The sequence below is a fragment of the Phyllostomus discolor genome, chromosome 4 (genome assembly GCF_004126475.2).
Source record: "Phyllostomus discolor isolate MPI-MPIP mPhyDis1 chromosome 4, mPhyDis1.pri.v3, whole genome shotgun sequence".
NCBI lineage: Eukaryota > Metazoa > Chordata > Mammalia > Chiroptera > Phyllostomidae > Phyllostomus > Phyllostomus discolor.
The window spans coordinates 130,899,764-130,923,648 of record NC_040906.2 but is presented as its reverse complement, the minus strand read 5'-3'; the positions used below and the strand labels follow the sequence as shown (position 1 = coordinate 130,923,648).

The 23,885-nt window shown below is 37.9% G+C and overlaps 1 protein-coding gene across 1 annotated transcript in view; it reads left to right on the top strand.

Annotated features, from left to right (window-relative positions):
- LOC118500231 (protein eyes shut homolog) overlaps positions 1 to 23,885 on the top strand; it is a 271,851-nt gene that overhangs the window by 236,726 nt on the left and 11,240 nt on the right. Inside the window, exon 10 of the mRNA XM_036024309.1 lies at positions 7,253 to 7,425. Coding sequence (XP_035880202.1) covers positions 7,253 to 7,425 — 173 coding nt within the window. The remainder of the gene's footprint in view (positions 1 to 7,252; positions 7,426 to 23,885) is intronic.

Genomic DNA, 23,885 nt, shown 5'->3' with positions numbered 1-23,885 from the left:
TGGGCATGAAGTGAGAAAACAGTTCTATGAGTACTGCCAATGATTACTCAGTATCTTTTGAATATTCTTAGCTATTGTAGAGTAAATGCTTCAGCCACTTGCCTGCTATGCTACTTTGTCCACCGAGAAAAGGCCCTTTACGCACTTGCTCTCACGTCTGGCTCAGGGCTCCTCTCTGAATACCCCTTTCTCACTAATGGCACCATAGTCTTTCAGCCATTTAATCCTGAAACCCCCAAAGACTTCCATGAGGTTGAGAAACATAGAACAGCAGTTAATATGTGCACTCCCTCCCCTATTACTAGTCACATAATTTGCTCCTCTGTCCCTCATGCTCCTCTGGAAAATGAGGATTCTAATCATACCCTCCTCGCAGAATCATAAGGAGGATTCAATGAGTAAATATATTTAAAGTGCTTAGAAGAGTGCCTGGTACACGTTAAGTCTCAGTAAATGCTTACCGTTACTACCATCTTTCATCTTCCACAGCGACACACTCACCAGATGCCTCTCACATCGACGTCAGCCTTCCCATCCTCAAAGTCATTTCTTGATCCAGGCCTCTTTGAATTCATCCACTTCCTTATCCTAGTCATGACTCACTCATTTACTTACTTATTTATTCCCCAGATATTCAGTGAGAAATTACAATACTCCAGGAAATGTTTTAGGCCTGGGACTACGGCAGAGAGTAAAACAGACCTAATCTCTGCTACCATGGAATTAATTAATTAATTAGTCCCATGAATTAATGATCCAGTGCAGGGGTCAGCCAACTATGCCCTGTGGGTGAAATCTGGCCCACCACCTGCGGTTGCGAATACAGTTCTATTGGGTTGCAGCCACACCCATTTGTTTGTGGATTGTCTGGGGCTGCTTTCAATCATGGCAGGGTTGAGGTATCGCAAAAAGTCTTTATGGCCCATAAAGCATACTTTAAACTGCCAAAGTTTGCCAAGCTCTGCTCTAGTGGTAAAGATACAGTAAGACCCCACCAAAACTAAATTTACATCACCAGAGAGTTTATTGTTACATCATGGAGTCATCCCATACATACAAAATTAATGTTCTTAAAATATGCCTCATCCTTTACATCATTCCCCATACGCCTGCCACTTAAAAGCCACCCTATCTTGACCTGTTACTCCTGGTTTCCTCCACAGCGCTATCTTCTACTGCTCCTCACCCTCAAAGCACTCACTCATGTAGGCAAGTCTCATTGCCAGAGCCTTCCCCAACTCACTAAAATTGCTCCAGTACCCTTTCCATGAGCTTCCATGCTGCTCATTTGCATTTGTCACATTGTATTAACATTGTCTGCTTACTAATCAGATATCCCAAAAAACTTCATGAGGCCAAAAATAAAGCCTTATGTGTTGTGAAATCCTTAGTGCCATGTACAGTGGCAGACAGCCTGTAAAAATATGCGGGGGGCAAAGTAGGTTTACAGTTGCTCCTATGGAAAATAATACAATACTTAATAAATAATGACACAAGAATAAACTCTGTGTTTCATGTACTCGCAACTGTAAACCTATTTCTGCCTCACTCTGTATATAAATATATTGTTTGCATGAATGCATATCTACCTCTCTTTTTTTCCTACTTTTTCCACTTTATGGACACCCCACTTCACACATATGCTTCTCCAAAACCTACTCTTTCTCAGCGCAGAAGAGTGCTTTTGTGGTTAAAGGAAGAAATGCTAATGAAGTAATTTCAAGTGTTAAAAAAAATTTGTTACACAAAGTGGAAAATAACCAAAAATCTGTATGAGATGTTTTATTATCTACATTCTGTAGGGTTCTAAAGAAGCCAGGGAGGAAAGAAAAAGAAAAATAATTCTAATAAAAATCTCCCTTAAAATATAATGTAAGGAAGTAGTATATGGTATTTGGAAGTGATTTTAGGTGATTTTTTAAATCTTTGTACAAATAGCTAATTGATTCAGACCTAAAAAATTCTAGGAAGAATTATATGAGGATTTATTTAAGATGCTATTTTTCAAATAAGTTATGGAATCTTCATTATATATTATGCTTAATGTGATTTAAGCTATACTGAACATAAAAATAAATGTTTTACCATTGCCAAATCTGTCTATATGCAATGAGATTCCTTCTTCCCTTTTTTCAAGTGACAAAAACAAACCACTAGATGGCGCAATGATCATAAAAAGTAATCACATTACAATTTTTATATTAAAATTCTGTAATATGAATTATTATGGTTTATTTTATGAAATTGGTAGGACAGCCTATTTTGTATAAAATGTCTTTACATATTTTATGCTTTGTGACCGTCAAACAATAATCAAAATCATGTAATTTTGTAGCAGGTTAATTTTATATTTTGTTTTTCTCCATTTGGAAAACCTTAACAACTTTTCACACTTTTATTTTGCACAACTATTAGCTTAGATACAATTAGCATAAAAATTTCCTTTCATCCTGACCCACATAAACACCCTACTTAATGATATGACAAGATCCTCAGAGGTTTTTGTTTGCTGTTACCATTTCATGTATGTGCCTATGCCTCTATCTGTAAATTCCAGACAGGTGAGAAATTTTGTTTCAAAGTCCTGCTAAAACCAGCGTCTAGCAGTGCATTGGTGAATACGTGGCATGATAATAATTACGTTCTTATCCTCGGAGTAATTCCCCACGCTGGCTGCTGGGGTCTGGCCGCACTTCGTGCTGCTCCCTGGGCCCCTCCGCATGTGCAGCCCGGCAGTGCAGTATCCAGCACAGCCATCTCAGTCGGCCCAGAGCTCACGTGTTGCACATCTTCTAACCATCCTGATGACCTAAGATAGTGCTATGCACATAGCAAACACTAAAACAACAACAATAATAGGTTTTGATGAAGTATAAATTTGATTAGACTGCCCAATACCAGAGGAAAATGTGGGAATTTGAAATCAATATGTTCTTTTTTTTTTAATCCTCACCCAAGGATATGTTTACTGACCCTAGAGAGATGGGAAGAGAGAAAGAGAGACAGAGAGGGAGAAACATGAATGGGAAGAAGAAACATCAATTGGTTGCTTCCCATATGTGCCCCAACAGGGGATCGAACTTATAACCTAGGTATGTGCCCTGACCAGGGGTCAAACCCACAACCTTTTGGTGTAAGAGACAATGCACCAACCAACTGAGCAACCTGGCCAGGGCTAAAATCAATATGTTCTTGATAAATGTGTGTAGGCAGACACTAAATCATTTTTATTTTAATAAACAAGGATTGGGTTAATAAAAAGCAAGAAGTCTATAAAAATGTTCCATATTTTCAATTACATATACATCTCTTTTTTCAGGAGCATTCTCATTCACTGGTGATAGGAATGTAAACTGGTACAATTATTATGGAGGGCAGATTGGAATATGTTTCCAAAGCCTAGAAGTCATGATAATATTTGATAATAAAAATACATCCACTCATGTAAATATAAATTTTAAAAATCCCATTTCACTTGAGGAGAAAGCAGGAAATTTGCCTATGTTGACCCTGGAATTAGTTGACAGAAAAAGATGCGAAAGAGCAAAAGGCTAAGAATAGTCAAGACACTTCTGGACAGAAGAAAGGATTGCAGAATTTGCCATCGTGGATATCAACACCTGTTATTAAGTCAGAGAAATTAAGACAGTGTGGTACTGGCACAAGGTTAGACCAACAGGCTAATGGCCAGGGCACAGGGTGCAGGATCACACATAAACGGACATGGTTCCTCAGTGGAAAACAATGAACAATTGAATAAAGATTGCTAGGGTTATTGGCCACCCAGATAGAAAACTGTAATACAATCTCTACCCCTATCAGTCACAAAAAGTAATTTCTGGTGTACGAAGACTTAAATGTAAAAGGAAAAATTGATAATAGTTATAGGAAACACCATGTTAATAAAATATCTTTCCAACATTGGAATAGGGAAATATTTCTTAAATAATATGCAAAATAATATGGTTTGCAAAAAATGCAAACCATAAAAGAAAATACTGAAATTTCAACTACATAAAAAACAAGAATTCTTCTCACACTGACAAATAATGCAACAGGCACATGTATCAACATGGGTGAATCCCAAAAAGGTAATCCTGAGGGAAAGGCAGTAATTGAAGAATATATGCAGTATCATTACATTTATATGAAATTTAAGAATAAGCAAAACTGAACACTCTTTTCTTCTAGGCGTTTTGTGGTTTCAGGTCCTCAATTTTGTGTTTTCAGGTCTTTAATCCACTTCCAGATAATGTTTGTGAATGGTAATAAGTGTCTAATTGCATTCTTTTACATGTGAATATCCAATTTTCCCAACATTTTTATGTTTTTATTTATTAATTTTTTTATCCTCACCTGAGGAAAATTTTTTTTCATTGCTTTTGGAGAGAGAAAAAAGGGGAGAGGAAGGGAGAGAGAGAAACACTGGTGAGAGAGAGAAGCATCAACTGGTTGCCTTCCATATACACCCCAACCAGGGACCGAACCCATAACCTTAGCATGTGCCCTGACTGAGAATCAATCTTGCAAACCTTCATATTAGGGGACGACACTCCAACCAACTGAGCCACACCAGCCAGAGCAATTTTTCCCAGCAATTTTAATGTTAATTGGCTTAGAGAAAGTAGTGGAAAGATACATGTTAAGTGCTAAAAAAGTCAGTCTTGCCATGGTATTTTTGTTTAATCTCCATTTTATGAAATCCTTACCTATTGTTTCTATAAAATGATCAAGGATGTTAATGACGGTTACAGAGTGTTCATTGTCCTTACCTCCTCTGCTACATGGCTTATAAAGGGTCATACAGATTGACCTACCTAGAGGACACTGTATGAGCTGCCTTTAATCTCCAGAATCTATGAGGATTCTTTCGGCCTAAAGGGAAAAAAAAAAAAACAAAAAACAAGATTAAAGAGACTTCCATTTGCTACTTGCCTTATCTTGACTTGCTTACATTAGAAATTGTACTGTTGGTGATGCCTTAACTACCCAGCTGTGCTGTTAATGTCATCAGTGTCTTCAGTTTACCAGTAAGCAAGGACCATCGTAACGAACTGAGAGCAAGTGACTGTGACCCAGGAGTCATGGACGTGTGTATTCATAAAGTAATTCACTTACATCTCTCACCCTCGTTTTACACCTGCTTAGGAAGAGTCGTCCTTTGCTTGGTCCTGGATTAAAACATGGGGAAGTCAGTTGAATTTTCTGCTTTGACTCCATTAATAGACACTTTAATTTACAAATACACTCTCAGTTCATTCATTCAAAGGGCCTACTTCAAAATGTTAACACTCTACCCTTCAAGACTAAATCCAGCCAGGGCTTAACAGCACAAGTAGGAAGTCTCTGAAGGAGGTGCAAGCGGCCTGAGCTGCTGCCGCACCCCCTCCAGTTGAGTGGCTCCTGACTCGCGCCTCACACCACGCTGGAATGGGCTTCCCTGACTCATGCTGTTGTCCGATAGTTTAGTGCTCTCTGGACCTGGTGAGGATTTAAATCTAACGCTTCCTCCTATGTTCCCTGGTGTAGGGTAGACAGATTTGGGGGGGGGGGGGGGAAAACAGGACACTTAAGATAAATCTGAGTTCCAGATAAATAAATAATTTTTAGTGTATGCCAAACATTGCTTATTTGAAAGTCAAATATTGCACAGGATATACTTATACTAAAAATGTATTCATTGTTTACCTGACATTTAAATTTCATTATGTCTCGTGCATTTTATCTGGCAATTCTACCTTTAGTGGGTCCATCAGAGACTCCCTGCTGGGCTGCTCTCAGGATCACTGTCTCAACCCAGACAAGGTCTCCCTTCAAACTGGGCACTCCCCTTTACCTCTCAGATTCTGCCCCAGTAATTAATTGACTACCTTCACTGCCAAGCTCTCCTCAGCTACCAAGATACCCTCTGGCCAAGATCCCTTTTGTATGTTCCCAAATTAACCCCAACTCAGAGGGCCACAATTCATCCCTGGGGTTTGCTGCCATGGGCTACATCTCTGGAGGGGTTCACAGCTTCCTCTGCAGCCCAGGACCCAATGGCACAGAATGTACATACATCAAGACTTAAGGTTAGGAATCAGCAGTTCCACTCACAGCCTTCCTGTTGGGAACCGCCCTGACTGGTATCAGAAGCTGAAACCCCCACCTAGGTTAAGGCTAAGGGAACGCCCTTGGAACCGTAAACCAGCAAGGAGACAAAAGCTTATCTCCCTGGCAGGAATGCTGCTTCTGCTGCTTTATTCATAACTGAACCCCCAAAAGCTTGGTCGGTTAGCCAAAGATGGGTAAGATTCCCCAAGGGGGGAACGACCTAAGCCAGGCACAATCACTTTGGGAGGCCCCCCAAAAGAAGGATTTGGGGGGCTGCAGCAAAAGGGGGTGATGGACCCTCTCCCCTCGGCTTTGACATAGCCTGAGTTCTCATCATCTGGGAGAAAATCTCCTTATTGCCTTAGTTCCTGTGCTAAGCCTGAAACAATGACAGAGTTGTGCAGCTCTGTGCTGAAAAGGGTGGATTCCCCAGGTGATCAGGCCTAAGAAAGAACATGTAAATTCCTGTGAAACCTTCTTTGTTTAGAACGCTCTCAGTTGAATGAGAGGGGTCCAAGGAGGAAGTTAGTTTGTTCCTCAAAGTCTTACAGCTCTTTGACCCCGACTCAATAGACCAGCAGAGTTCCTTGTTTTCTATGGTTCCTTACTTCCCCCTAATGAGTACTGTACTTTACCTGAATTATTATGCAAAATGAGCCCAATAAAAGCAGGTGTGGATGGTAAATCGGCATGCTCCCCACTAGGGGGGTGGCCATTTCATCCCTACTTCCCCACAGAAACTAGTTTGTCTCTGTGCATGTGTTTGTTTCTCACGTGTTTTTCGGCAAGCCATCCACAGCGTTCCGTGGTCACTGCTGGCCGGTGACCCGCGCAACACCTTCCTCCTTGGTGGTACTATGGGGTGAGGAAAAGGACTTACAATGCTATTTTGTCCTAAGAAATCATTCTTGCAAACTTCTCTTTCAATTTCGACATCCTGAACCTTTTAAAATCCTTGATGTAGATGGAGTCCAGTAATCTCATAACCAGTGACAATCTTTGACAATTTGGATCTTGGTAGTTTGAATTACAATTCACTTTAATAATTTTGGAACCTCAGTCAAAATTGCCATGGTAACATCAGGGCAATTGATACACCAGTGTATATCTGTCTCTACTCAAGTGCTCAAATCATGTGGTCTTGTTTCTCAACTTACAGCTGTGACTGCCCCACTGGGTGGAAAGGAGCCTTCTGCACAGAGACAGTTTCCACCTGTGACCCTGAACATGACCCTCCACACCAGTGCAGCAAAGGAGCAACTTGTGTTTCACTGCCTCATGGATATACCTGTTTCTGTCCTCTAGGAGCCACTGGAGCCTACTGTGAACAAGGTGAGGCAGAACTTCAACTCATGCTGTCCACAAATTTAAGTCAGTTTCCCCTTTGGAAAGTAAAGTGAAATATGAGGTCTGTCCAGAAGGTGTCCAGCCACATAATATAAAAAATAGAGACATTTATTGAAGAAAATGAAAGAAACATTTTATATAGGACATTGAAGCCTCAGTCTCCTTCAAAGTAGGTACCCTGGAACCTTACACAGTTCTCCCAAACACCATTAGCTGCCCTGTTATATTTTCCTGAATCTGGTTGACAGTCTCTTCATTTTCAAAAGCAATTTTAGTTTTGGGGAAAAAACAGAAGTCACAGGGTGCCAATTTGAGCTGTAGGGAGCAGACTGAGACACCTGGGTGATCTGATGTTTTGCAAAAAAAAACTCTGCACGAGATGTGATGAATGAACAGGTGTGTTGTCGTGATGAAGCTGCCAATCACCAGATGCCCATAGCTGCAGCCTTCTGAATCATCCCAGTAGTTCCCACGGAGGAATGTTCAAGCTTAACACAAAATCTGATGCAGAATTGTTGCTCTATTCCCTCAGTCATTTTTAATGTGATGGTCACACAGTGCACATTCTCACTCAACTGCTTCTATAGCCCCCACTGACTAGTACAGTGAAGTCATCATTGTTCACACATGTGCATTCCAGTCCATTCTCCTTGGCTGCCAGGTTACAGCAATACCATGCAAACCATTCTCATTATGTTAACAATGGCTGGACTTTTTTCAGGACAGACCTCATATATATCATAACAAAAGACTCCTCTTTTTCCTCCCTAGTATATATGACATTATATTTCATAGATAAGATAGTCCTCACAGTCCATAGAAACAGACAGTCCTCACTGTCTGTTTAACCTAGATGTTCTAGATGTTTTATGCTAAATGCAGTCCAATTGAGTGCACTTGTGTTCATAACTCAATTCCAGAAGAAGGCTCAGTCTCTGAGCTTCTCCCTTTTGTACCTTCCACTTTACTCAAAACTCTCAGGAGTAGCAAGAGGCACATACATTAGCTCCCGTGCAAAGAAAGAGAAATTTCATGGATGAAACTGCCCAAGTCCAGTGGAAACAACAGGAAATTCAATTTTCTAGATCTCATCTGCTTTGCTGTTTTTCCCTGTGCCTTTAATTGACAATATTCTTACCACTGGGGCAAACTATCTCTGTGCCTCTGGGGGATCCCTGCAGTCTCCTGAGTCTCTTCCCCAAGTGGGATGTGGCAAGTGCTAAGGCCACGTCTAGATCACAGCTGTCCCCCTTTTAATTTGTAGCTTGCATAAGACCTTCTGTTTTTCCTCCACATCATAAACACACAATAGAGTGGGGCTGGGGGGGGGGGGGTAAGTGGAGCAAGGTGGTTTTGTTTCTTCCTGAAGAGAGATGAACCAAAGTCGCTCCCCCACTGCCCTCCTTGCAGCTGAACAGCTGAGACTTGTCCTCATGGACTTCGTCTCAGTCAACTGGCAGGCGGGGAAATGGGTTATCCTCGGTCCATCAACCCCAAAGTGCAAGCAGGAACTCCGCTGCACTTCATCTCCTCTGGCACTCTCCTGACCCCTGCCCCAGCCTCCACACACAGCTAACACTTATTATCCTTCAGACTGTAGTTCAGACCTGACTGCTGTAGGGAAGCCTTCCCTGACGCTCCTACACAGAACAGGGACCATGCCATTTGTGTTCATCGCTCTTGGATCTCTATTACTCATCCTACAGTGTGGAATGAAAAATACCCATTATACACTTCAATGTGATAATTCTAAAATAATAAAAATGGATTATGACAGTTTTCAAGAAATAATTCTTGATTTTAGTGAACAACAAAGTACTCAAAACTTTAGCAAAATGGTGCACCTCTATAACTTCCGAAGGAATACCTAATAGAACCTGAAAGAAATACTGTATCTTGCTGTGTATAATAAGCACCCATGTTTCTAGCCCAAACTTTCAGGAAAAGAATCTTCATTTAATTTTTTTAATTCAATTATTGATTGATTGATTGATATTTAGATACTTGGGGGGGGTTGTAATATAAAGGAATTTTAGCACTTATTTTTTAACATATGCTACAAGAAATTTTATGTAACAAATAATCACAAAACACAAGAACAGATACAAGGTATTTCAGGTACTACCCATGTATAATGCACATCCTTATTTTTCCCTCAAAAATTTGGGCAAAAAAGTGTGCATTATACACAGCAAAACTCAGTAATAGAACAAGTTAGCATAAGGGTTAGTGATAGCAACCATAGGGCAGGCCAGATTTTTGAAGCTTAAAGGCACAGTGGGTGATAAACATATTCAGTAACACTCTATTCCTAGATCTTAGCAGTCCCTCATAATAGCCATTCCTTAAGTAAATATAGCATAGAAACTAATGATGTAAAGGTAACATTTTATCAACAACTATCATACTCCAACTGTCTAAGAAAGCATAATCATTAAAAAACAAGTATCTCCAAAACTAAAATTTGACTTTCAATAAATTTGCAAAGGTTAGGGTTGAAAAGAGCCTTAAAATTCACTTAATCCCAATTCTTTTTACCTTGAAAGAGGTTAAAATCAAAATTACAAATGAGCAGGACTGAGGATTTAAGTCTTCACTCTGCCAACCCAGTAAGTTCCCCATGACACTATATCAGTTATATTTCATAATCAAAATATAGAAACTAGCAGCCACAGGAAATAAGTGGAAACTTGTGCAGTCTATGGTGTGCAAAATCAGTCAATAAAATCTCCTTATCCCTGTGCTTTAAATTGTCTTAGGTATTTGAAGTATGTGTATATATCTGAGAAGGAGGTTGGGGAAAATTTTTCATACCAGCATTCCAGTTTAAGTAGTGAAATCTTACTTCATCTACGCCTTATTCCTGGAATGACTCACTAATGGAAAAAATGTGATCTTTCAAGGCCCTTAAAATATCCACCTACAGCTGACAGAAGGAAAATCCATTTAAAGATAAGAAAAGGACAATTCCTGATTGGCATATATTCTTTTCATTATTGCCTCATCCCAAACTTCTTTGGAATTCCAGGGAGGTCTGGTGCTGTGCTAATAAAATATGAATAGACCAACCACTTGAATCTAATGGCTTTAAGAGTCTCAGCCACCAAAAGTGATTCAAAATATCTGAGCCCAGTCCCAGAAGTATATGAATCCACAATGTTCACACTGTCTGGCCCAGGAATGAGCTCAGATATGTGTTTTTTAAACACCCAAGAGCCTAAACCAGGTTTTAAAATGAAACTAAAGATAAAGAAGGCTGTCTGCAAACAACAGCATCTGGGCTGGACTGCTAATCTTAAAGAAATCAGAATAGCCCTGTCTGGGTGGCTCAGTTGACAGGAGCACTGTCACATACACCCAAAATGTTGCATGTTTGCTACCCGGTCAGCAATAGATCAACATTTTTCTCTCACATCTATGTTTCTCTTTCTCCCTCTCTCTCTCTCTGTCTCTCTCTCCCTCTTTCTCTCCCTCTCTCTCTCTCTTACTTTCCCTCCTTCCCTCCCTCCTTCCACCTCTCTAAAAATTAGTAAACATATCCTCAGATGAGGACTTTTTAAAAATGAAGAAAGAAATCATAATAGGTTAAACTAGGGTAGAATATTTTGCAATCCATCTTAGTCATTAAAATATTCTATTTAGACAGAATTCTGGTTTACAATTATTTTTGCAACAGAAAATACATCCAGTTTCTTTTCTCATAGACTCAAATCTTGTTCATTTGCTCTTTTCGTGTATGTTATTGCTCTTTCCTGTTAGAATTTATGATTTACAACAACACATATAACATTTCCTGAATCATACAATCTCTCCTCTCAATTTATTTTTTTGCACATTATTGTAAATTGCTTTTTTTCTTGGAACAGTTTTATACTACTAAATTCTAGCTATTGTGTATCATTGACACTTAGCCAAATGAGATTTCATGATATGTGTGTTTTTAACTTTTAGCCTAGCAAATATTGAAAATGTTTCTGTTTTTCTTACATTCTTTCCATCCATAGTGTAATTTTCCTTCCACACATTTCTCATTCCCTGAGGTAAAGAAAGCCACGCACATGCCGGCATTTTGAATGCAACAGGCATATGGTTAAGCTTCTTAGACAGTCCTTGATTCCGAAAGTACTTTATGGTTCACTTAGCCCTAGTTTTCATTGCAATTAATTTAAGCTAATGAAAAACTTTAATTCTTCAAGCCTTTCTCACACATCGTGCTCCCCTCCAACTCTTTGGTTTTCCTAGTAATGGAGAAATGGGTCCATAGCACTATAGAGGGCAATTTCAGAAATCACCACTGTGTGCTGTTTTCAGATGCTCATGTTCAGGTGCATTTAGCCATGTGGGAACACGGCAGGTGATGCACAAGCTTTCTTCATAGGAAGAAAAGATAAACTTTAGTCTTTACTTCCTCACTTTTGATCCCATCATGATGATTAATAAGAATGTGGTTACATGTATACTAGGTCCCCTATCTCTACAATTTTATAATACTTTTTAAAAGTAAAAAATAAATGTGCTAGATATAATTCCTAGGAACACACATTTTAATTGTTTAGTCTTCTTTCTCTGTTCTCAATACAACCTACTAAATCGTAAGTGAAATTCAGTGAGAAAGTGAATAATATATAACAATGCTAAGGTTTATACAAACATTAAGCTTCTTGAATATCAAAAGGCATTGCTGGTGAGTCTTAGTAGAAAAGAAATAGCCACAAGTGCCATTTCCTAACCTTTGATTTGGACAAGAAAACTTCACTTTCCTGAATATCAAACTTCTCATATGTGAAAAGAGTGTATGTGAAAATCTCTGCTGTAGGGGAAATTTTGGCCAAAGTCCAGGGATAGTCCATTCTCCTTGCCAAGTACTAAATTAATGATTACTACTTTTTATAAAGTTGTGAGAGGAAGGTTAAAAACTAAGAGACAGGCATCTATGAGATGTTTTCTTTCCTTCAACAAAGTTCTTTTTATGTCCTATTCAAGATAACATTAGTAAACAGGAAACACTCACAGTGGATTTGCAGCTCACTACTGTTCTACATGTTGAGGTATAAATACCCGGTTTCCCATCTGAGGAAGGCAGCTCTGCCCACCTTCTTTAAATGTGAGATGATTAACAGTGATGAGATCCAACCATGAACTTTACTTTCTAATGTGGAAAACTGGGAGATATGCTCCCTCTAGTTTCTAATAGAAATATTAGAAAGTGCCAAGAGAATTAATGTTCTTATGACCTTAGTGGAAGATATAAAGATTCAAAATATCTCATTATTTCATGACCTTCTTTTGTTAAAATCTATATAATTTATCTAAGAAAAATAGAAAAGCAAACCTTACTATACTGTGCTCTTCTAGAAAACAAAGAATCTCACAGGCAGTGGTCATGAAATCCTTATAGTCTGAGAGGCAGAATTCTCTTCATCTCCTAGGACAGCCTCATAATGGTTATAATGAGGTGTCAGTGCAAAAGAGGCCAGCCCAGGACCTAGCCAAAAACAAGTACTCCTAAATATTAGCTCCTTCCTACAAGGACAGAAAAAAAAACTGTTAGCTTGCACTCAAATTAAATGTACATCATGTTGACATTTATATTCTGATCACTTTCATTTTTAAAACATGAATTAGTTTTAAACAGATTCTTAAGTTAAAATATTTAAACCTCCTATTTTTAAAAGATGATTTTTATTAAATAAAGATATAAAAAAAAGTTCAAACTTATGATGAATGGAGTAGATACTCACCTCTCAAAATGACTAAATAAATTGCTTTTTAAAAAGAAAAGCAAGCCCTGGCTGTTGTAGCTCAGTGGATTGAGTGCAGGCCTGCAAACCAAAGGGTTGCTGGTTCAGTTCCCAGCCAGGGCACATGCCTGGGTTCTAGGCCAGATCCCCAGTGGGGGCCACATGGGAGGCAACCACACATTGATGTTTCTCTCCCTCTTTAAAAAAAAGGAAAAAGAAAAACAATACTTATTCTCTACAGAAATATAGCAGATTATTAAAAATTTTTAAGTATTTATTGAGAAACCACTCAGGCAATATGGGGAAATCCAAAGCATTATAAGATAGGTTTCCTTCTTTCAAAGAGCTAACAGTTTAGGTGCAGACTGGACAAAAGTCTATGAGAACTAAATAAAAGTATATAATTTAGATAACAGTTCAGGGGGGGAAAGGAAGAAATATTTCAGGGCATTGAACACTTTAATTGTTAGACAAATGGTCAGACAAATTGTTAGATAAAGTAATGCATGTTACACTTACATTACTTCTGGCTAGTGGACCTGAGTAATTAAAAAGCAATGACATTAAGTTAGGTACCAAAAAATGGATAAAATTTGGATAGATTTATATGGGATGGTGAGGTAGCTTTTCTAAGACCACTTCAGCAAAACCTGAGGAAGAATGCAAGGGTGCACTAGCAAATGTGAGCAAACCTCTTCATCATGAAAGGAAATTTATGCCACGTAAGGTCTAAGTTATTAATATGCCTCTGAGAAAAGAAGATAAGAGAGCAATGCCAGGCACCTTGGATTTAAAAATCATCAAGACTTGCTTACTGAGCTGGAGGGGGTGTTCAGTTTACACTTGTGAAGTGGAAGATATAATTATTCAAGGCTTAAAACCAGAATAACACATGTGCACAATCACCGTAGTCTCCCAGAGTTCTGTAAATAAGCCTTGAGACTCCTGAAACAGCCATAAATATTCCAACTCAAGTTATCTGACTTTATTATTTAAGACACTTCCAAACAGCATCAGAGACTGCTCACAGTAAAAGATACTTATGTTTGAAAAGTGGCCAGAAAGATTAAATATACCCTCCTCTCAAGAAGAGAAGAGAAGAAAAAAAAGTAAGAGAAGAGAAGAGAAGAGGGAAGAGAAGAGAAGAGGGAAGAGAAGAGAAAGGGAAGAGAAGAGAAAGGGAAAAGAAGGAAATGAATGGGAAATGACAGAAGGGAAGGACAAGCAAGACCAAACAGACTAGTCCAAAATATGGCATGCAACTGAGTGTAAAATTAGCTTTGGGTTTCCCAGAAGTTGAAGTAAAATGTAAAATTCAGCAGGTTGCTACTCAATTATTGCTTAACTTTTAAAAAAGCATACCAGCCACTACATTAAGGTATAGCTCAGTTGTTTGGGCATTGTCCCGCAAAATGAAAGGTTGCAGGTTCATTTCCTGGTCAGGGCATGGGCCTGTGTTGTGGGGCCTGGTCTCTGGTTGGGGCGTGTGCAAGAGGAAACCGATTGATGTTTCTCTCACATGCAATCAATGTTTCTCCCACACATCGATGTTTTTCCCCCTCTTTTCCTCTGTCCTTTCCCTCCTCTAAAAATAAATAATAAATAAAATCTTTTAAAAGAAGAGCAGGTAACTGTGTCCTGGTCCTAAACTCTAATAAAAAAATACCGAGAAAGCTCCAATTTTAAAAATAAAATGAAATTAAACAGTATAATATATACTATGTTTGATGACAATTTTCCAGAAAGGAAGAGATGTTATGTATGTAGTAATTTCTCATGCTGACACACCACAAAGGCCAGAGGCACAAGGCTAAATCATGGTTCTATAAAGATCATTATACCAGAGTTAAATGAATAAAGTAGTTTCCAATGATCTGGCATGTTACGGTGATAATATTTGTTTTGGGAAATAATTATTTAACATTTTCATTAGATTGTTACTCTTGGATATTAATTGTCATCAGCCAAGATTTTGATAGCCAAAATATAGCAAAAATTTAAAAAGTAAAAATTATCATTGTAGCTCTGGCTAGTGTAGCTCAGTAGATTGAGTACCATTCTGCAAACCTAAGGGTCGCCGGTTCAATTCCCAGTCCAATTCCCAATCAGGGCACATGCCTGGGTTGTGGGCCAGGTCCCCAGGTAGGGGTGTGCGAGAGGCAACCAATCAATGTATCTCTCGCACGAGAATGTTTCTCTTCCTCTCTTTCTCCCTCCTTTCCTCTCTCTAAAAATAAATAAAATTTGAAAACAATTTTAACAAAATGAGAAAGAAATTGTCACTATAGAAGTCCAGGTATCCTGGTTATAGATTGAAATAATCATTGCATGCTTTATTTTTCAGATTTACAGTAACAAAATTGATGTTTTATTATGCAAATTAAGTAGTTTAACTTGGCATTTGTTTGAACAATCCAAAGTCTGCTTCAAAAACATGGAGTAGAACACTTCTTAGATTTCGAAAGCAGGAATCACCAGATGTCTTTAACTGTTATAAAACAATCAAATGAGTTTACAGACTACTTAATTTTTAAGCAACACTCCATCTTGATGGGTCCCCAAAGATCATTTAGAACAAAATAGCCACCCAAATAACTAAATGAGTTAAACAATTAAACTGAGTGGTTCAGCATTATCCATCTGGGTGCTAAAGAAGGTATGCCTACAGGGATGAGTTTTATTTTTTTCAGTAATTGATACTTAGCCATTCCTTCTGTTAGCAATTAGCCAACAGGTTCAATTGCTTGTTCACACCACTCCCAGTAAACTCCGATAATAATCCAGCAAAGAGAAAGAATGTTTACCTTCCATTTTTGCTCCAGTATGTACTTAGCTAATCTAAAATTTGTCAAACTGCTTAACTTGAAATGGAGAGGGAAAGTCTTAAGACTTCACATAGTTAAGGATGGAGAAAGAAGTTATTTTCAATCCATTGAATTTTTCCTGTGATAAACCTTTAAAGAAGCTTTTACAAGCCAGGAAGCTACAGTGAAATTGTATGCACTTATCCATAGACCAAATGGCAAATAATAGGTTAATAAGTGCTTCAAAAAGTCTTCACTTTTTTCTTTTTTCTTTTCCTTTACTAACTGAACAGAACATAGCTATAACATTAAACATAATGAAATAGAGACCATAAAATGGAGAGCCCTAAACCTATGATTTTCTGAGAACAAAGCATATGTGCATCAGTGAGGATTACCAATGTAGCCTCATGGGCTTACAGTATGTAAAGATTGAAAGCTATTTATTTATTGAATAGACTGCAGTTTGAGTTCATCGTGAGAAACAATGCTCTGGGAATTGAAGTAATCTATTGTAGAAATCTTGAGGTCTACCACTCACAACAGGAACAAACATTTGGTAGCAAATGACCTTCACTGGGACTTGTTCAATATGAAGTGATTAAAGAGGTGTACTGAAATAAGCAGACATCCAAAGTAAGGAGGTGATGAAAATTTTAATGCATCGGGACAATCTTGCAGAGCTTTAGTGTTAAGAAAATGTGTGCTGTAAAAACAAAGATGTGGGTCAGCAAGGAGCTACAGACTCTCCTTCACCTGCAGAGACACTAAGTTAACAACAGCATATGGACCATCATACCTTTGTGAGAACTACTTGTGCAGGGACCAATAGAGCTGAAATATTATTACTTTACATCTAAATAAAGATTGGTGCAGACTAGACTCACCAACAGATATTAAATCTAGGAGGTAGTTTTGATGAATAGTAGATATTCATGGTCTTATAGTATCCCCTCACATGTTTCATACTAATTACAAGGAGGAAAAAGCCATAATTATACAATGGAAAAAATCAGTCAACACCTTGACAAAGGTAATCAAAATTAACTTCACCAATGAGGGACAAATAGATAATCATGTACCTCCATATGAGATTCCCTGAAAAGCACACATCTTATGAAGTATTTCAGCCAAGGATGTATAACCTGAATCTAATTATGAGGAAATATCAGTCAAACTCCAAATGATGAACATTCTTTTCAGGAAACAGTGAAATCTCCTTCAAAAATGTCAACGTCATGAAAGACAATGAAGGGCTGCAGAAATGTTCTAGGTTGAAAGACAACAAAAAGACACGACAACAAAATGCAACATCTCAGTTTAGATGAGATACTTATCCTGGGGGAAAATATTATAAAGGACATTATTGGATCAATTGAAAAATTGGATTATTAACATTAGATTAGATAAGAATATAGTATTAATGTTAAATGTATTAAAGATAATAACTGTACTGTGGTTATGTAAGAGAATATCTCTCATTGTTAGGTACAAAGAGCCATGATGGAACTTACTCTCAAATGATTGAGAAAAATATCAGACAGACAGATAGCGGTAAAGGGTAGAATACTAACAAAGGTGAATCTGGGTACAATATTCTTTATACTATTTTTATTTTATCATTTTTTGTAAATTTAAAATTATTCCTATATAAATGGGTAAGAATAATTTAAAAGAATGCATGCAATAATTTATTAAACTGCTAATTGTATTCTCCTAGATTGGTTTAATACCTTGTCAATAAACACATTTATGTCCCCAGATTCTCTGTGAATAATCTTTAAGGAATTTTAGAATCCTTTTTCCCAGGGGAAGAGAAAAATGTACAAAATTGAAGATTCTTCATTATAACTGATGCTACCATATATTTCATAGGCTTCTTGTTTTTAATATTCTCACCCATTCATAGTAAACAAGAATATGGCACTTTATCTTCAGAATGTTGACACTAAATGCATTAGTCACTTTCTTGTTGCTCTGTTTTAGTTTAGCAAAGATGATTTCATTTTGTTATAACATCAGAGTTGGTCCTCTTAAATATGAAATGTTTCTTGTTAAGCCTGCTTTTTATCTGCTGATCTTTGTAAACTCCCTGTACTAATCATGTTAGGCTAGACTGTGATGCAGTGAGAAACACTCCCAAAATCTCAGTGGCTTAGCAAACAAAAATGTATTCCTCGTTCACACCATGTTTCACAAAGGAAGCTTTGCACAGAGATTCAGGTGGATGGGGCTTTTTTTTTTTTTTAACTGATGCTTCTACAATCACTGAGTCTAAGAAAGACGATGCAAATCATACCATGGTTCTGGCCCAGAGGTGACACATGTCATATCTGCTCACATTTCATAGACCAGAACAAATCATAAAGTCAACCTCAAAAGGGACAGGAAAGTGCAATCCTGTCATGTGCTGAAATGGAGAGAAAAATTGAAATGTTAGGTGAACAGCCTTCATGATTTCCACACCCCCATGTCCCAATAACATAGACCTGGAGAATTTCAGAAAAGAACATCTTACAATGGAAATAACTAAGAGGTCTTTTTAACCCTTTAAGTTACATTTTAAACTTTTAACATGGATGGTTAAAAAATATGTAAAAATCAACATTATATATCCTAAAATGTTTCACGATCTCTTTCTGGAGACAATGTCTTTTGAATTTTCCAGTTCCAGTTATAAGATCCTAACACAAGCCTTAGTGGATCCTGACGATTACAGAGAGTTATTCTGGGAGGATCTGATGCCCAACCACACAGAAGCACATCACTTAAAGAGACTCTGGAAACAAAGTAAATTGGAACAGGGTGCGCAGCCCCTTAGGACCACACACTAAATTACAGTCAACTAGTGGATTTGTCCTGTATTAGATTTCCATTCAAGTGCGGTCCCAAATTTTGAGATTCAGCAACATAAATTTTTAAAAGATTAAAGTGACCATATCCTGCAAACTTTAAGTTGACTAAAGATACTCTTCCATGTAGCTTCCTCTTGGATTTATATAAAAATTATAGCATCCAGATTTCACTATTACAATTTTAAATAAAGACAAAAATGTCTTCTCAACAGCCTTACTTGCAGCAATTGTTTGAGGGGACTGTTTGAATTAGAACAGAGTCAGAAGAGCTGCCACAATGTCCCTGGCTCTCAACTCTGAAGATGCAGTTACTCCATGTTTCTCTTAACTATACTTTTACTTCCAGACAGGAAACAAATCTTTCCACATAATCTCCTGCCCTGTCCTACTGAGCATATTTTCAGAAAAAAAAAATTAGAGAAGGTGCTTCCCTTCAGGTCAGTATGAAAGCATGTCAGCACGTGGGCACAGGTGAGGAGCGCAGCCTCCAACATGCAGGGCTGTGGAGGGTCAGAGGCCCAGGGCAGCTTGGTTTAGTGTTGGGTGGCTGGGAGGCAAGGGGAGAAACTGAGTTATGGAGGTGATAGTAATTAACATTTTACAGCCAACTAAGTTTACAGAGCCCTGTGCAATCTTGTTCAATCCTAAGAACACTGAGGTAGAATTTATTATTATCTCTATTTCATGAGTGGGAAAAAATGGAGAATCAGACATGTTAAGTAACTTGTCCTGTATCACTTTCAGTAGCTAGCAGAGTAAGGACAGGTGTCCGACAGACAGTAATACCCAGCCAAACAAAACCAGTGGCATAAGCAAGCAACATGCTAAGTGCTTTAGGAATCTCCATTAAAGATGCAGCATGTGAGCTGTAACTTAAAGGAAAGTAAAATTGTAAAGAGGTAAAAAAAATCTTTATAAAAAAGAACAAACTCAACAAAGGTACAGAAATGAGAAAGAATATTTATCAGTTGTCCAGTTTGTCAGATGTGTGTGCATGTGGATAAAGAACTAAGAATCTAAAACTGGTAAAGTTGATTAGGATCAGAGTTTGGAAATATTTGAATGTCCAGCTAGGGTTTGGATTATGGATTTAACTTTGGTGGGTGTTAGTACTGAGAATCCCAATGTTTCCCTCCTTACACTTGGAAGAAGATTATTAAATCAAATTGTGACAAGTTTGTAAGTCTGGGCAACTTTTACCTGTTGGTTGGTTTCTTCTGACTCCATCAGATATTCATCAAACCAACTATTTCAGTGGTCTCTGTGCCATTGAAAGAAAATCCAAGTTTTTGCTAATTCAGAATTCCCAGTATGATCTCTTCCTACCAGCATGTCACATAGCTTACTTGCTGCCTTCTTCCAGGTGCAGTGCCATCCCCTTCGGGTCCATGATGACAATATAGGTATCTGTTCACTCTGGTCTTCTTTAATGTTTCTCAATGAAATTTTATAACTTTCTCCCAAAAGGTCTTACATAAACTTTGTGAGATTTAGATATTTTTAATTAAATTTTCTCACAAAGACAATTATTGTGTTAAATATCAAGTTTACATGCTGTAATCCAGTAAAATCTTATTAATTTTGATATGCAGAGACTCTTTTTGTTCTATAAACAACTATTTAAGCCCTGGCTGGATGTCCCAGCTGGTAAGAGTATTGTCCCCCACACCAAAAAGTTTATGGGTTCAATTCCCAGTCAGGGCACTTACCTAGACTAGGGGGTTGATCCCTGCTCGGGGTGTATAATGGAAAGCAACCAATCAGTGTTTCTCCCTCACATGAGTGTTTCTCTCTCTCTCTCTCCCTCCCTCCCTCTCTCTCTAAAATCAATAAATGTGTCCTTTGGTAAGGAGTAAAAAATAATAATAAAATAAATAGATAGATAATTATTTAACATAAAATAATGACAACTTTGTTTCTTCCTGTCTAGTTCTTATACATCTTTTTTTCCTTTCTTTCTGTCTTCTTCTTCTTTTTTTTTTTTTTTTTTGCTTCATAGCAATGACTAAGGTCCTATGTAATACTAAATGTGATAATTGTAGGCATACAGCTTGTTCTTGGTCTTTAATGTTTTTAACATTTGAGTATGAATTATGATAATTACTATATGTGTTTGGTAAGCTTGCTTTATTAAGAAACACGATCCTAGTCCTAATTTGCTGAGTTTTAATCATTCATGGATCCTGAATTTTATCAATACTCCTTCATTGATTGAGATGATCATATGATTTTTCTCCATATGATTTTTCTCCTTTAATATGGTAAATTATGTTGCTGATTTCCTAATGATAAACTAAACTTACAAACTTGAGACAAACTCAAGTTGCTTATGATGTCTTTTTTACACATGGAATTGGATTCTGTTTAAAATTTTAACATGGGTACAAGTGAGACTGCACTGTAATTTTTTTTCATAATTTCCTTCACTGGATTTTGTATTAAGCTTATTCTATACTCAAAATATGAACTGGGGTATATTATCTCTTTCTACATATATGGAAGAGTTTATGTAAAATGAGAATCATTCTTTAAATAATTGGTAGAACTTGCTGATATAATCATCTTGGCCTAGTGTGTTCTTGTGGGAAATTTTTGATAACTGATTTATTGCTCTAATTTTTATAGGCATATTCATATTTTTTCTTAATTTCTTCTTTTTTATTATTATTTTTATTCTCTCTCAAGGACATGCTTATTGATTTTTGAGAAAAGGGAAGAGAGAAAGAGAAGGAGCAAAACATTGAGTGGTTGCCTCTCACATGCTCCCCAAGTGAGGCATGTGCCCTGACTGGGAATTGAACTCACAACCTTTTGGTTTATGGGACAATGCTCCAACCAACTAAGCTACACTAGCCCAAGCTCTAATTTCTTTTTAACTCAGTTTTGATAAGCTGTATTTCTTTTGGAATTCACCAATTCCTCGTCTTCAAAATTATTATTATAAATAAAGTTGTTCATTCATACTTCTGATTAACTTTTTAAGATCTGCAAGATGTGTAGTTTACTCCCTGTTTAATTTAAAATATACTTTATTTGTTCCTTGAAGAGCTGAACACTGGAGCTTAGGGTTAGTAGGTTTGTCAAATACCCTCAAGGCAAAGCCTGTCTTTATCATTCTATCAATACTTATTTATTTAACTTCTATTTCCTTTTTTCCCCACCTTTTTTATTTTGCCTCTGAATATTCATTCTTTCTTGTCAGATCAGAAATTTATTTTAAAAGATGTTTTTAAATAATGTATCCAATATTTCTAGCTGATTTCATGGTAGGGATTGGGCTAACCATGTTATCCAGTTTATTATACTACTGGAAACTAAAGTCAACTATTAGATTTATTTTATTTTTTTTTATTTTTTTTTTAAGATTTTTTTTATTTATTTATTTTTAGGGAGGGAAGGGGGGGAGAGAGCGAGAGAGAGAGGGGGGGGTGGGGGAGAAACATCAATGTGCGGTTGCTGGGGGTTATGGCCTGCAACCCAGGAATGTACCCTGGCTGGGAATCGAACCTGGGACACTTTGGTTCCCAGCCCGCGCTCAATCCACTGAGCTACGCCAGCCAGGGCTAGATTTATTTTAAAGGAACCCTTCTGCCAGGTATGAGCATAAAGCATTGAATGCTATAGCAGAGAATTAAGAGTTCTGTGATACAGCACTGCAAATGGGAACGTCATCACTTGAACTCCCAGATTTGAGAAGTCACCCCCGCTGGAGCCTAATCTGTGCTTGAGGTGGGGTAGGAACACGGGAAAGGACGAGGCCCTTCCCTTGTAGTACATTGAGTATGCCAGCCTGTAACCCATTCACGCCTCACTCCCACTAGAACAGCAACCGAAGGGAGAAACGATGGTCCTTTTCCCCTTTTAAAACTGCACTTGCTATAAAAAAAATAATAATAATGTATGCCCAGTACAATGGTAACTCCAAGGCAGCTCAACTGATGAATTAAAAATTAAAGCATGTGCTTGAACCTAAACAAGTTGTAGAGTATGCATATAAGAAACAAATACTATGGTGAAAAACAAAAGATAAGCTGCTGAAATACATTTGTAATCCAGGTATTTTTATATTTCACTCTTTGGTGTAGGCTACTTGAGAGAGCACTGTACCACTTTCAAAACCTAAAATGCAAAAATGGTGATGTGGTCACAAAGGATGCTGCCTCCTAAGCCTAGAAATCCGTTCACGGCACATACACTCCTGCCGCCTCAAACGCCAGCTGAGTGGTTTCCACTACGGCCAGGCAACCCACTGGCCGCTCAGGGCCTCACCCGCCACTGCGACAGACAGACGTCGTGGTGCTGGAGTTCGACTGCGGAGTTTTTACAGGAGTGTGGGGATGTTGTCCCTTCCTTTTTACATTGTGCTTGGCTTCAAGAGTATTTAGTCAGTGTACTTCTTTAAAGTTCAATGTCTTTCAGAATCTTGAGTAAAAATGACTCTTCTAACATTTTCAATTGCAGCCTCCTCTGCTTTCCTGTGGCGAGTTTGGCCATATACAGGGATAAAACTAACTACCAATCCACTTGTCAAACACCACACAGCCCACAAGTCTGTCCTGCTCTTTCATCGGACAATTAGAGGCTTGGTTACTAAGCAAACTTGTCTGCCTGACTTTTTCTTTGAGATAAAGCACCTAGGAAGTTTCTTGGCCGCTTATACTGATAGATTTCTGGAGATACACCCAACCAGATATTTTACCAGGTACACCCAACAGATAGGAAACCCATCAGAAAATAAATCTTAGGTTCAAGCGAATACTCTTGCTAAACTATATTTGAGTACCAACTAATATCCTAATTGCTTCCTGGAAAAAATCTTAGCCTATATTAAGTCAAGGGTTCTGTGAATCACTGTGTAATGAGGTATTATATTTGACCTTTCCTGTACTCTATTAGTTTCTGCTGAGGTCCTGAAGCTGAGAACAACAGCTGTCCTGTAGACCCACAAGTCTAAAAGAGTTTATGGATGATGAGGAATCACTATACACCTACTGGGGAAAAAACTAAAATAAAAAAAAATACTGACATTACCAAATGCTGTAGGA